This window comes from Strix aluco, chromosome 1 (assembly GCF_031877795.1).
Source record: "Strix aluco isolate bStrAlu1 chromosome 1, bStrAlu1.hap1, whole genome shotgun sequence".
NCBI classification, from domain to species: Eukaryota; Metazoa; Chordata; class Aves; order Strigiformes; family Strigidae; genus Strix; species Strix aluco.
In genome coordinates, this window is record NC_133931.1 from 73,336,104 (window position 1) to 73,350,757 (window position 14,654).

Genomic DNA, 14,654 nt, shown 5'->3' on the forward strand with positions numbered 1-14,654 from the left:
GGGTGCGCCGTGCAGGGCACGGCGGGCCCGTCCGAGCCCGGAACCATGATGCTGCGGCCGCGGGGACCCGCCGGGCCCCGGCGAAACGCTGCACATCCCCCCCCTTCCCCCCTCCCCTCCGCCCCCTTCCCTTCCCCGCCCCCGGCCGCCGGACCTGGCTGGCGGCGGCTTCCGGCGGGGCGGGCGTGGAGCGCCATGGGGCGGCAGCGGCGGTTCCTGGAGGTGGCGGCGGAGGAGCTGGCGGGCGCCTGCCCGGGCCAGGCGCGGTTCCTGCTGTAAGCGCCCCGCGGCGGCCCTCAGGGCCGGGAAGGGCGGGGGGGGGGAAGGCGGGAAGCGAAGCGGCGAGGGACGGCGCGCGGCGGCTGGAGGGGATGGGAGGGGACCTAGCGGTGACGCACGGGGGTGGCCCCGCCCCCTGTCCTCGCGCCTGCTGTGGCGCGCCGCCGCGTGGCGGGGCCGCGCCGTGACGCTGTGCTCTTTTCCCGCGCAGGTGGACGCTCCGCAACTCCCGAGGCGAGTGAGGAGTCCCGGGCGCAGACGGCGGGGCCGGGGCTGCGGCCCGGCGGCAGGAGGCCGCAGAGGCGGGGCGGGGCGGCCACCGCCAGGGGAGCCGCGCAGCAGCGTGCCCGGCGGTGGGAGAGCAGCGCGCAGGGGCTGCCCGGGCGGCCGGAGGGCGGGCAGGGGCGCGCGGGCGTTCCCTGAGCCTCCGTTTTCCTCTTCCCCCTGCACTGCCCCTGCAAAACTGTGCCGGGGGTGCTTCGGCGCCGCGGGCAGAAGTGACGGGCTGGCCAGACAGCGCGGTCCTGGTGCGTCCGCAGCGGTTGAGGGAGAGATGCTCGTGTCCGGCTCTGGCAGCCCAAAGGAACAGGGCAGATACAGGAGGGTGCCTCTCAGTATTAGGTCTGAAATTTATCTCAAAGCATTTCTTCGTCCCAGGCTGAGTTGCTGTCTTCTTCATGCACTTATAACGAGGAAAGAGCTTTACAAGGCTTTGGTGTCACTGACCTGGCCACGGAGTGTGCTTGCATGGAGGACCTTGTAGAATTGTGAGCCTCCGTCGTTAAAGATTTGCAGGAAGGAATTGCAGTTTTTCAGGAAAATTTACGTATTGTCTAAATTTATGCTGTGCATAAACTTAGTGTGAATTGTGCTCAGCTGAGCACATGCTGGTGCACGTACTGGCACTCAACTTCTTCTTGTGTTCTAGTTGCATCTGAAACAAAAACATCTACCTAGATAATGTTAAAATAGAAACATTTGATTTTAATGTTTGCCTGTAAAACGTAATTATTTCATTTACATTTCACTCTTTTATTAATCTGTAGATAATGAATGTGGATTAGAAAGGGTGTGTCCTTACTGCTTCCAGTTCCTGGTTCCTGATAGCTACCGGGTGCGTCTCAAACCAAAGATGAAAGTGACTCCACAGATAGAGAAGGTTCTTAAACAGGAAGCGAAGAACCATAAACTTAATATGAAACAGACGAAGCTTTTGAAAAAGTACAGGGAGTCAAGAAGTGTTCTGGTAAGGATATTTACTTGGAACTGCCAAATAGCTGATATTTCCTTGAAACCTTTCAGTGGCGTAAAAAAGAAAAGATGCCTACACATTTCTTTTTTCATGAGCATATAACTCTTCCTTTCTTTTGGGATAAATTCTGTTCGCAATCAAAATTTTTAAAATCTGTCCTCCACAATAAAGACAATGACAACAATAGTAAGCTTCCCCCCCAAAAAACAAACACAATCCCACATGTCAGAGGAGCTACGCAAACAGCTCTGCCCTCCCTTTAGATCTCTTTAGCAGCGCTCTGGGTGGACTGCAGATGTCTAAGATCTGGCTGAAAATTAAGTAATTTCTTCCTGCCAGGAAGCTCTGGTATTTCCACTGTCAGCTACTGTGTCATTTCCATAGCTCTGCAAAAAATGGCAGGAGTGGCAGATTTTTGCCTGTTCTGTTCTTCCTAGGAATGTGGCAGATCTAGGACCAGGCAACTCTACTAGATGCGGGGCCTTAATACAGCCATGTAGATCATAAAAGCCATTAGAATCCTTAGAAATCCATTGCTAAGAATACCCAAAAATACACCTGGTAAGAAAAATATGCCATTGGCTGAAGTCAGGCTGGTTTTGCCAGTATGCGTAGCTTGACATTTACTGCCTTTGTTTCAGCTCTGAAGAAGGGCTTGAGTGACTGATAGATTGTCATTTTTTTTCAGTTTTATCAGTTGTGTGAAAATATATTTGCTCAACTTAACAAGCTTTACTTCATTTATTTCAGTAGGCTCTCACGGCTACATCAGGTTATTGTTACCTTCTGTACGAATTGAATTTCTTACATTTGTCTGAATATTTCTGTTTATAGGAGATCTTTCAAAGCTAAACCACACAGGTAATTTAAACAAGTTAATGCTGCTCCTGGGGCTTCAGTTCTTTTTACTAAAGTTAATCAGGAATGTAAGATTTAATTACTATTTTTTATACTAATTACTATTATTTGAAGAATAATAGTAGACATTTAATCTAGTGTTGCCAAGGCATGCACTACTATTAAAACAGGTTATGTGAATGGATGTTTTAATAAATGAGACAGCACCCTATTGAGCCCAGCAGTTGCTGGCACACTTGGCATTTTCTCAGATGAAAGTCTGCTGGTTTGGGGAGTAAAATTTGCAAAACCAACAATTATTAAAGAGTCAATAACACAAAATTAAACTGAGGAGGTATCACAGAGGTTCTCAGCTGTCAGGACAAAGTAGGGCGCTCTAGGAAGGCACCTTTGATATTACTCTCTCCAAATTGTAGATCATAGTTGAGCAGCAGAAAGGGCATCTGAGAAGTTGGAATCTTTGCTTTATTTTTCTGGGATCAAAAACGTTTAGTGTACGTTAAGAACTGTCTCTTTAGACAACTGATGAACACTGTCCTATGGAATTCTGTAGCTGGAGAGGTTTGTAGGACATGTTGTGCATTCATATGAGTAGTTTAAAATTCAGTTTTAAATAGGTCCAGTTTAAACTCTGGGTAATACTCTAATCTTGGGATGTAATTACAGTTTGCTGCACTTGTGTTCTGCTCTGTTCTGTTTGCATTTGTGCTGTGGATTATGATTTAAGTATTTCTGGTCTTAAGTGTTTAAAATACTGACAGCAGCTGACAGCTTTCAAAATTAGCAATGTAAATCCCTATAATCTAATACCTGAGACTTGTGAAAATGAAAATTTGGGTGTGGTTGAAAATTAAACCAAGCAACAATGCGTCAGGTTGTGCCTCTCTCCTACCTTAGCAAGTGGAACTTGATTTGAGAAAGCTCCTATGTTATATGCCTTTTCACGGCAGAAGCAATTTCAGGGCTTTTAAAATTTTTGGCGTTAACTGCACGTGCATTTCAGGGAATGAAAACTAGCTGTACAGTGCTATGATTAATCCGCTAATTCCTGCATTGTAAGGTGTTCTCCATTTATATTCTGTGGGGTGATAAATCATCATGTGATGCTTTACCCATCTTAGTTTCATTTAGAAGAACTGAAAATACATCAATACCTGAGCTGTATAAGTTAATGATCTTTCTCTTTTTTTAGTTTTTAGACTGACAAAATAATGTCTAGAGACAGTCAAAACACTTAACTGAAAACGTTTCATTTCAGCATTTCTAAACGTACTGCTTTCTAAGCAATCTGAATTTAGGTAAATTTACACACTTTGAAGAATGATTTGGTATAGATGTTTTCAAAACTTCTTAGACATTTTTGTGACATTCTTTTGAGTATGTTTTTTTAACCAGAAACATCATGTAACTGTTTTTCAGTCTGTGTAATTGTGTGCCTCAAAAAGTTGTCTGTCTGCATTACTCTTATGTCTCTTAATAACAGTAGTTGCCATGGCAGTAAGGGATATTAGGCATACCTGACAGTCTCTGTGACTGTCTGACATTATTTGTTCTGATGCACCTCTGCAACATACTCTGCTGCTGGAAGTTCCCCTCAGCCTAGAAGTAAATAAATAGAAGAGAAAGTGCCTTTTGCTTAGAACCTCCTCCATGCTGTAGTAAGTATTTTTGCACTGATAGAAAGCCTCTTCTTTGTTCACTTAAGACTTGTGTTATTAGTTATGGATGACTATTTTTGAGAGTTTGGTAGTTAAATATTTTATTTCAAGACTCCCTGCAAAGTGCGTAATATAACTTCATCGGGGGTAGAATATGCTAATGAATTTAGATCACACTGTATGCCATGTTTTTTAGCAAAATACAGATACCCCTAGTGTATACTCAGGATATCATACATCCAGTTCAGGTGCTGTTTCATCTTTCTGTTTTGACAGGGTTGTTTTCCATATTTCACTGTACAACACCACATTCAGAGTTACGGGTCTCCTGAAATTAATTGCTAGGGGATTGGAGTCATTTCTAGATAAACCCATAGGATGTGTTTGACTTAAGAAGCCTGAATGAAAATACTAGGTGTAAAGTATGTGTTGCTTGTTTCACACAAAGTATGTTTCACTTAAGCAAAAATTTAATTTGTGTCATGATATTTGGAGAATAGTTTGAATAATTCTTTCAATGGCTTTATAACATGAAGGTGGAAAGACTGAAAGAATGGTTGGTATTTCCTTTCTTCTCTCCATAGCTGGTTACTTGCAACTCATGCAACAAAACAACAAGACATTATGGTAGAAGCAGGGATTTTCTGACTACCACGACACAAAATTCTGGCACTCCAAGTATTAAATCTAGCCTGAGCACACCTGATGTAAAAATCCAGTCTGCAAACAAAGTGACACCTGTAAGCTGCAGTAGGTTGGGATCTAAAGGGAACAGTCCCTCATCACTTCCCAGGTACCTGTTTCTCTGCTATTTAAAGAGGCACTTTGCTGAGTAGAATGTATTACACCTCGTTGGGAAAGGGCGTCATGTGCTGAGTTCAGATCAGCCACTTAATAAAATTTAAATTGATAACAAAGTATTTTTCTTCAGTGGTTTGATTGAGGAGATCGATTTTAACTTTTCAACCTTTAAAATCAAAGATTCTAATGAAAAGTGACTGTGTGCAAAGAATGCCCAATTATGTTTTTGTCATTAATGTGAAATGTCTGGCTTAAAATTTGCATAACAAAGTTACGCTTCTGACTTCTCACTTCCATATGAAAATACACTGTTTATGTTGAAAATTTTCACTCAAATTCTATATATGCACTTTCATAGTTACATTACATTAATTCTGATTCCTCACTTTAAGACATTTGAGTCTTTTGTTTTTCAGAACGTGTGTATCCGGACAGGCAACAACCAGCTCTGCGTCCAAGACTCCCCGAAACTCCAAATTTCACTTTTCTAAGCTAAAACGGATGCTTAACCTAGAAGAAAAAGAGAGAAGCCAGAAGGCAGATTTGAAAACCTTCTTGACTTTACTTTAGTTATTACGTTATTTCAAAGTAATAAAGATTACAGCAATAAGTATTCTTCCAGTTTTAGTAAATCAACAAAGTGATTTCTTTAAAACTCAGCCTAACAGCATGTACCCTGTGAAAGTACAGACCGTATCTTTTAGAAGCAAGCTCTGTTTCTAAGGGGCCTGACTGTCTGCAAGAGGGAGATGGGAAAACAGCCAGTCTAATATGCTTGGGAATCTTGAACATGTTTTTCAGTCTCTAATGGCCCAGGAATTAACAGCCAGGATCTGTCCTTTGGGGAGGCTGACAATACTGGATCCATCAGTGGGTCCACCAAGGTGATAGACCTGGAAGCGGTTTGGGGGTGGGGAGGTTGCAGTCTGCTCCTCCTCACTCTCTGACTGTTTTTAAGATAATGCATCACAACAGAGTTTGAAAGATCTCATCCCTGCTTTGCATGTTTGAATAAAACAAAGACACTTTCACTGGTGCTTTCTGTAGGTACAGTATTTTCAAGGGTCTCTTGTACTGTCCTGTAGTGTCGCTGTCTTTTGATACCTGTAGTAATTTTAGCACAGCCTTTCCAAAGGTTCCAAAACAACTTAGTCTTTAAGGCAGCGCTCGTATAAAAAGGGAGATAAAACAGTGTATCACCTGATTAAGTTTCTTCATTTTCGTAAGAATGTTCTCTCTGATTTGGACTGGAGGCGAATACTGATCCAGGATAACGCAGAGCCTTATAAGACTGTGCTGTAATGTGGGATGCTCTCAGTGCTGACTGATGGCTCCATGATAGATTGCTGTTGGCACCCTGATTTGTTACTGCTACTAGAGTGACACAGTCATAAAGAACAGGGGATGCTTCCTTCCCAGTTGCTCAGGTGCTACCAAAATGGGTCACTGTTGTCTTGTTCAGAAATGACAAAGTAGAGAACCTTTTTCCTAAATGTCTTTCAGTTTTACCAGGCTTCTGAATTGCTTCCTGGACTTCAATCTGGAAAACTAGGTTTGCCCTGGACAGTAGTGAAGTGTTTTGGTGTGAACAGATGATTGTCAAGCTTAAAGCGGTCTCCACTGTCAGATTTTACATTTTCAATTCAGCACAGAGGTGAGAAAGGACTGCAGAAAGTCACCATTCAGGACTGAGTTTATAGCCTGCCCTGCCTATAGCCTGCAGTGACAGTTCTGCAAATTGTGCTTCAGATTTCCCCTCTGAAAAGAAAATCAGTTAAAAACATTTAAATGCTTGGCTTTAAAGGTCTGTCTTTTACTTTTTTTTTGTATTCTAATGAATAGTTTCCTTTTAAGTGTATTCAGACTCAACACTGCTTAAGGAATAGGATAAGCAAGTAAGTTGTCAGACTTGAAAGCAATCCAGGGCAGGGGAGAATAGTCTGTTGCAAATTCTACTTACAATCTCAAAGATTGGCACGTAACCTTTTTATAACTCCTGTACCCCGTAACTTTGAAAGGTTCACTGCCATTTGTTTCTTATTTCTTACGTACATGTAGGATCAAATTAACTCTTATTCTTTGATCAAAGTACAGACCTTTTCCAGTGTAGAACTTGGCATTAATTCACCTGTTGTTGCTGTATTTATGTTCCAGTCCTCTGGAAGAATACTTCAGTCTTGTCGATGGAAAAAGTGCATTATACTAAAGTATTTGAAAAACAAGTTTCTTAATAAATGTTTGTATTAAAAGTACACACATTAGGTACTTGTGGTGGTGCAGCCCCCTGCTCCTGGGCTGCTTGGTGCGATTTCCTCCCCCCCACCCCTCCCCGGGCCACGTACCAACCCAAGATGGATTACAAAAGGCAGTGGGCCAGAGCATTAAGGCACCCCCTTAACATACCTGGCTCCTGCTTGGGAATGGTAATGACAATCAGTTGCCTCCTGACAGCCTAATACATCTGTACCTGTGTCGGGGCCCAGAGGGGATGTTACTAGAACTTCAAAACTTGCGCAACTGTTGGAAAGTACCAGAGTGTTTCATCATCCGAGTTGGACTGAAGTCAATTATCTCAGATCCTGTAAATAGCAACCCCAAGTGAGACCCTTTGAGCTCTCCTGGATCGCAGTGGGCTGTGACCAGCATCTCTCCTGATCTGGGATGCCTCTCAGGCTCAGACTTCTCGCAGTTTGAAGATTGTCTGCCCAGAAAGCCGATGGAAGGCCAGGGTGAAATACCAATGCACTGTGAGTATTTGCTCCAAACTTGAGGAAAGGGAAATTTTAACTATAGGCTAGCCTCTTCCATCCACCTCTTTACCTATCTATGTGTTTAACTATGCACGATTACATTTATGAGGGTGGATGTTTATATATTTCACTGGATATCCAAATATTTCCGTGCTGTATGTGTGTACGTCTTGTATATACACTTTGATTCAGAATACCTTATAGTAATTTAGTGTGAATCTTGTCATATAGGAATCTGTAATCAAGTCGCTATTTTAATATTTTACCAAATCACTTTGTTAATCTTTAAATCAATCAACCATTAAGTGCTGCTAAAATTTAACCTTTGATCTGCCTCACACCATTAATAAATCTTAAATTGCTATTAAATAATAACTATGTGAGATGATAGACAGATCGATAGATACCTTCATCCACGACTAGTGGTGTGCTTCCTGTGAGGCTTACATGAATGCAGCATGGGCATCTGCTGTGTTTTACACCAACATTAAGGTGTTAGATCAAGCCAAGAGTATGCTTTTGAAGCAGGTCTCCCAATTGCCCCTGTTTACTGTGGTTTTTACGCAGTACCGAGTGGTGTCAAAGTACAAGTCACATTCCTTTTGGATAAAACTACAGATAATGGATAAAAGACATGATCTGGGGCACAACCAGTGTGCTGCGAAGGCTAATGGGCAACTTAGCTACAGGATCGCAGGAGAGCTGGTCTGAAGTACCCATCTCCAAAAAGTGTATTGTGGATGGCAGGCACTGAGCTTCAGGTAATCTGTACTCCAGGTATATTACTATTGCAATGTGCTATTTGTTAACGTAGACAGATTCTTGTCATGCTCCAAACACCATCTTTTTCTTTGTAATTACCAGAGTTGTCAGACATGTCCAGATGTGTTGTTATAAGGGATCACTGTTGCAAGCTATCAGACTTCACTGTGGAAAAAAAATCATTCAGTATGTGCCATTCCTTGTTTTATGAGTGTGCTTCAAAAAGCTGGGCAGAAATAAGTGTTGGTACTTTCTATCTGAAGTGCTTTTATGTTATTTCTAAGCCTCTAATAGAGTCTTTTTCTGTTACTGGACTTTCACAGAATCAGTGTTGAAAAACATATATAGAGACACACGTATATATGTATATACATACATATATATATATACACACACATACATATGCATTTGATGCACTCTTCCTTTCTGAATATGTTACATTCCTGTACTTGGTGAGACACTGCAAGTTAATTATCGGCTGAAACAGACTATTGCCGAGTGTCCCCGCCAAACCTCTGCCATGCAGCATTACTGGTTTGTGTTTGAAGAGTTGGAAGAACAACTCCATAGGGAGGAAATGGCCCCACTGAAATCAGAATTTCACCCAGACTTTGTAAAGCAAGACCGAGAAGGTTCTCTGTTTAGTGTACACCTCTGTGTACAGGCCTTTAAATACAGAGTGAGAGTTATTTCCCAGCTCATACAAATTCTACTTATGCAATGGTATGTATATCACTGTCAGTAATAGCATCATACCATATATTGAAAATGTCACAAAGTGGGTCTTAATATAACCAGCTCAAGCATGTTTTATTTTGAAACATCAGCTTGAGCCATTTTCCTATTTTTGAGTATCAGGAACCTCAAGCTGGCATAGTATAACTGGTTCCCTCACACCCAGCCCTGCCTCTGAAGAAACACAAACTTCGGCCCAACTAGATGGTATATGAACAATATTTCTTTTTAAGAAATTTGTAGTTCTAGAGATATGACCTCAGACTTTTTAATGCACTGCTTCCTTAGTGAAAACTATTACTCCCTGTATTTATATTTTGTGTGACAAACTTCAAAATTAGTATCGCCCATTTCCCCAGCATCATTATGAGATTTTGGTTGACTCCTAAGTATAGGGAGCAGTTTACATTAAAGCCATTTCACACCATGAGATTGAGTAGGCAAGCAATAAACAATGATTTCAATGATGTTTTTACAACAATGTTTTATTCTATTAAATATGAAAGAGCATACATACAGGTGTTATTCCGAGGACATAAATTACACAAGGATTACATGTTCTGTCAGAAAAGCACAATAATGAAACATCTTTACATTTCAAACTTTTCTTGTTAGCTTTTAACAAATGAGTCTATTTCTGTTGCAAACAAGTAACAAGTGTTATTGAACTTCTGCAAATTCCCACAAAAACGTCATGCTTAGTAGGATACTTTAAATATTGTAAAGATGAAATCAGAATTAGATTTCTAAATAACAAGATGGAAGAGATTTACTACTTAATCAAGATAAATGACACACTGAAATAGGAGTCGAGACAAAATTGGTCATTCATTAAAAAAAAATTCCACTTCAGACACTACATTTGAGTCTGCTTTCTTTACTTGCAGGAATAGTCACTGTGATTATATGCATGAGTAATGAGCAGAACTGGCCCTAAATATTTATAAATATAACCACGAAATTTTAGACGTGCTGGTTTTCTAGTTCACTAATTTTTCCGCTGAAAAAACCCCACATCCATGAATCTATTTGCTTATGTTTCAAAAGGTTGAAATCCAGCTCTTCTGTAAAGGGCCAAACAAGCCTGTGTATGATTTCTATGTCTTCCGTGGTCATCTGCACAGGTGCCTGCTGCATCCTACATACGTATTTTGGGTCATCATTGAAGTACCGGACTGAGCTACCGCTGACTTGTGAGAGCAGTATTAGTCTATGGAAGTCCTAACACATTGTCTTGTTAAACTTCAGGTAATCAGGAATGTAATTTTATCGTAACAAAAGCTCTCAGTTCGACATTCAGAAGACTACTCAGGTAAAATACATAATAAGCACGTAGTTTGGTTTGTGTTGCTAGGGATTAACGGAGGTGTTTTAATATATTAATACAAACATTAACAGTGAAACAGACAAGCTAATGTTACTGCAGGCTGTAGTTTAATTTTCAAGAGGAGTAACGAAACACAATTTCTAAGAATGGTAATTTTTGTAACTAAGGACTTCACATTTATTTTTAAAACCACAGAAGTGGGGTAATATTCCTGATATCTTTCAAAACATTCTGCAAAAACACAGCTTGAGCCTGCAGACACTAGAATATAAAAGCAGTCCCGATGACCTCCAAGGTAAGCATTCTCATATGGCAAAGAGCTGCAGGAATCTCTGCTTTTTTCAGAGAATGCTCAATAAAAGTGCAATATAGTGAAGCAAATGATCTAATAATTTTTCTTTTATTATTAGATTAAAAATGTTCAGATATTTTATAATTGTGCCTTTTGTAGGGTGGGCATTCTGGACTGAGTAGAGTCAGACCATGTTAGAAGAGACGGACAGGGTACACCCACACATCTTCTTTCCCAGGGTGCTAACACCCTAAAGCAATTCCATTGTATAATCCCATCCACAGCTAAAACATTGTGCTGTCCAGTTTCACACTGTAACTTCTGTTTTACAAAAGTTGACATTTGTTTTGCTTTGTATCTCCACCCAGGCGTGATCTCCCTTTCAGCTCCTAGGCACCCTTCCTTTCCCCACCCAGCCTCTTTTCTTCCTGAGATGTCAGAAGTATGTATGTTAAGCTTTGGAACCTGAGAATTTGGAGGTATTTTTTGATACTACAGGGCTGCATTTGTATTGTATCATGTCATCTCCTGCTACACTATTACAGTTACAATATAAATCTTCTAACTAGTTGATACCTGATGCCTTTCCTACATAAATAAAAAACAATGTACCGTTCAGCCACTAATATATGACACCTGCTGTAAGAGTGACCTTTACCTTCCACAAGTCCTCTTTTCCAAACAAATGTTGAGGGATCATTTCCAAAAACCCAGCTATGAAATATTCCTTGAAGTAAACAATTTCACAGTAAAATAAAGAAAAATATATTCAGAAAATAGCACTCTCTCAAAATTAAAACTTACATATATCAAGAAATTGAGATTTTTCCGCATTCTTTTATCTGTTCTATAGTATCTGTATATAAGCAACATTATCACTAAGAGTTATGAATAGGAAAAACAATTCTACTGAAGTGTCTTGTCTTTTTTAATACTCTTGAGAGATCAAGAAAATTCAGCATTCAACTTTATTATTATAATTGTTTTTAATTAAGGTAGCAAAAGACTGTTTAAGCTTAATTCCCTATGGTTTTGAGTATCCAAGACTCAGATCCTTCAAAGCACTCTAAACAAGCCATGCCACTGCACTTATGATCACCTCTGGGTACAAAACCTTAAGTTTTCCACGGATGGGATTCAACCATGAATTCACTATTTATCCTTCTTGTTTTATGATTTGTTTTTTAATTCATAATAGTTTAAGCTGTTTATTTATCACAAATTTGGTGCTATTCTTTAGCAAGACTGAGCTTTAACTGCAACTGTAATGCACATACATGTATATAAGAATTTATGAGCTGAGTTTAGCATACTAGAACAGAAATATTTAAAACATTAAAATTGTACCTGAACATTCATTCTTACCAAGAATCTATGGTGAAAAGATGCCAGTAAGTGTTATTCAATTTAGCATACTAGACTTAAACTGAAGAAACACTCTTCTGGAATCATTATAGTTAGCTCTTTTTTCCCGTGGAGTGGAAAATTGCCACTCAAAACTTAAAAATCTTTGGACAGCTAGTGAGCTCTGATGAACTATTTCCAACATTCCTATCTGTCAGTCAGAGTTTTCGATGGAATTAGTAGTCTACATTGCATGCTATGGAATGCTATGTCAACAGCTTGTATTTTTATCTTTTGGGTTTTTTTCCCTACTTACTGAGATCTAATTCATGGCAACTTGAGAAAAGATAACTGGACCGAGGTGCTTATGTCCAAGTGTATCTATTTTAAAAAGAAAGATTATTCACATCCAACAAGTATTCTAGCGATTAGCCCTGTAGAAGTCAATAACAAGTGACAGATCACTATCTTCAAAATAGTCCAGGAGTGAAATTGTTGAATTGTTGTGGTTTTTGAAAAGGAAGATTAGATTTTTCTAAAAAAATTTGCTTTCATGAGAAAGGAGTATTATACTTGTAAACTGTGAACTTAACTGATGCAAAAGAATGCCTCACAAGTGCAAAGCCATGAACAAAATGCAATCATTAAATACTCCAATGATACATCCAACTCAAACACTTGCAGCCCAGGTTTTTAAGGTCATCTAAATGCCAAAGGTAGGCATTTTTTAAATCACTCCTCAACAATTATGTGTCTAAATCCAATTGACTGAAAAGCCTACACTTTCTGGCAATCTGCTAGATGCTTGTCTGCATCTTTAAGATTTTAAGTGAACTTAAAAGCTGGTGCATAGTACGGTAACAAGGACTTTTCACAAATTCAGCTACCTGTAGACAAATACCACATTTGTGCCATGCAAAGGACTTATTTAAAAACAGACACTCAGCAATAATTTTCTACTGTTTGACTTATACGCAGGCCTGAACTGTCTTCTCCTGTTCTGTGAGAAAAGACAATCAAGATCTAGAAATGTTTGCTGGACTGGGTGGAGGTGGGGGGCTGGAAGCCCATGCTGGCCTCCGGGGTTTCTCAGTGGAAGAGGATGTACAGCATGGCTGCATTATCGTGTTACTGCATGTATGGATGGTACACAGCATTGTCAAATTTTAATAATGGACATTTAACAATTGGGACAATTTAGAGAATGACCTTTCAATTTAATTAAAGCTGTAAAATGGCTTCACATTTCTGGGATTAACCTTTTTAGATGGAGACGGATGTTCCAGAAAGGGATTAGAGTACAAGTGAATGGTCCCTCAATTTAGAAACTAAGCAGCTGTGAAAAGAAAGTTACAATTTTGAAACATAATTAAACTGGTCGATTGTATAGTTTCTTACCCTGACTTTTAAATGATACTAAAATACTGAAATATTTTGAGTCATTTAAAGATCTGCTCAGTGTAATATGATCTATGTTTTCCAACACAAAATTGGTTACTAACATTTACTTCAGAAAAACCCACCTGACTTGGTTTGGGAGTGGGTAATTTAAATGTAATGGACAGTAAGATCACTTTTAACTTTGCATTAAATTGCATCAACCTTCTTGCAAACATAAGCTTGTGGTTTCCATATTTCACTCCCTCACTAGCAACTGAAATGTCTTGAGTTAGAAGTATGTGTTGATTATATGTTGATCTACATTAAATATAGGGTACGTAAGAAAAATCTTAGGATGTTTTTTTACAGGGCACCCAACTAAAATCTTTACAAAAGATAAGATAATTACCCATTCTTCAATGTAATAGACACAGATGCCACTTTTATAAATGTACCCTTATGTTCACTCGCCAATAAAATAGTAAACAAATCAACTTTTTAAACCATTTTTTATAAATTATTAGAGTATTTTTACTGACACTCTCCAACAATATACAAAAATAATACTACAAGAGTACCAATCAGTCTGACCTACCCCTCATTTCACAGAAAAGTAGAGGTTATGGAAGGATGTTCTTGTAATTAATCATCGCTATAGATGTCTCCTGCAAACGGTAAGTGTACGTGGCTGCCCGTGACGTTGGGAAGTCGCGAGAGATCAGGCAGGTTCTGGATGCGTGACCTGAGCTCTTTCCGTACTTGGGACACTCTGGCTAGCTTGCGTTTGTACTCCTGCAATGCAAAAGAATTCAACATGAGGCTTTTTTGCTAATACCATCCCTACTACCTACTGCACTTGACATTTTCCAAATAAAGTACACCTTCTGCAAGTTAGATGACTATACATTCTTTAACACATGAAAATCCAGAGAACTGGGTATTTTGGAGGCAGAGGCATCAGCTCTAGCATTTTCTCAGTGTCTGACTTCAGAAGCATAGCCATGGGATTATTTTGCTTTGAATTGTAAGTATGTAAATGCTAAACAAGGAAGACAATCCCAGTTAACACAACTACGTGCGTTTCTCCATGTGACTAGTAGAACGGGATTATTCTTAGAAACTGTACTAAGGATAATTGATACACATACTCTACTATCACTCACAGAGTATGGGAGGATAAAATTCCTAATGTCAAAGAAATTACTTTCAGCTCATC

At 39.9% G+C, this 14,654-nt stretch overlaps 2 protein-coding genes across 2 annotated transcripts in view; one reads left to right on the forward strand and one right to left on the reverse strand.

The window, feature by feature from the left end:
* Positions 1 to 152: 152 nt before the first annotated feature.
* Positions 153 to 7,100, forward strand: RMP24 (ribonuclease MRP subunit p24). The gene is made up of 5 exons (XM_074825247.1): positions 153 to 275; positions 491 to 513; positions 1,326 to 1,525; positions 4,632 to 4,840; positions 5,265 to 7,100. Exons 1-5 carry the CDS (start codon positions 196 to 198, stop codon positions 5,416 to 5,418), a joined length of 666 nt encoding a protein of 221 aa, XP_074681348.1. The 5' UTR covers positions 153 to 195; the 3' UTR covers positions 5,419 to 7,100.
* A 2,462-nt stretch (positions 7,101 to 9,562) lies between these two features.
* Positions 9,563 to 14,654, reverse strand: part of RPRD1A (regulation of nuclear pre-mRNA domain containing 1A) — a 45,204-nt gene continuing 40,112 nt past the window's right edge. The window contains exon 7 of the mRNA XM_074825194.1: positions 9,563 to 14,230. Within this exon, the coding sequence (XP_074681295.1) occupies positions 14,081 to 14,230 (150 nt within the window). The 3' untranslated portion in view covers positions 9,563 to 14,080. The remainder of the gene's footprint in view (positions 14,231 to 14,654) is intronic.

Excerpts from the sequence above, each read along its gene's own strand:
- RMP24 (XM_074825247.1), top strand. The coding sequence starts at position 196 with ATGGGGCGGCAGCGGCGGTTCCTGGAGGTGGCGGCGGAGGAGCTGGCG. Across the intron at positions 1,526-4,631 it reads GGGAGTCAAGAAGTGTTCTG|CTGGTTACTTGCAACTCATG; the intron begins GTAAGGATATTT and ends TTCTCTCCATAG. Across the intron at positions 4,841-5,264 it reads AGTCCCTCATCACTTCCCAG|AACGTGTGTATCCGGACAGG; the intron begins GTACCTGTTTCT and ends TTTGTTTTTCAG.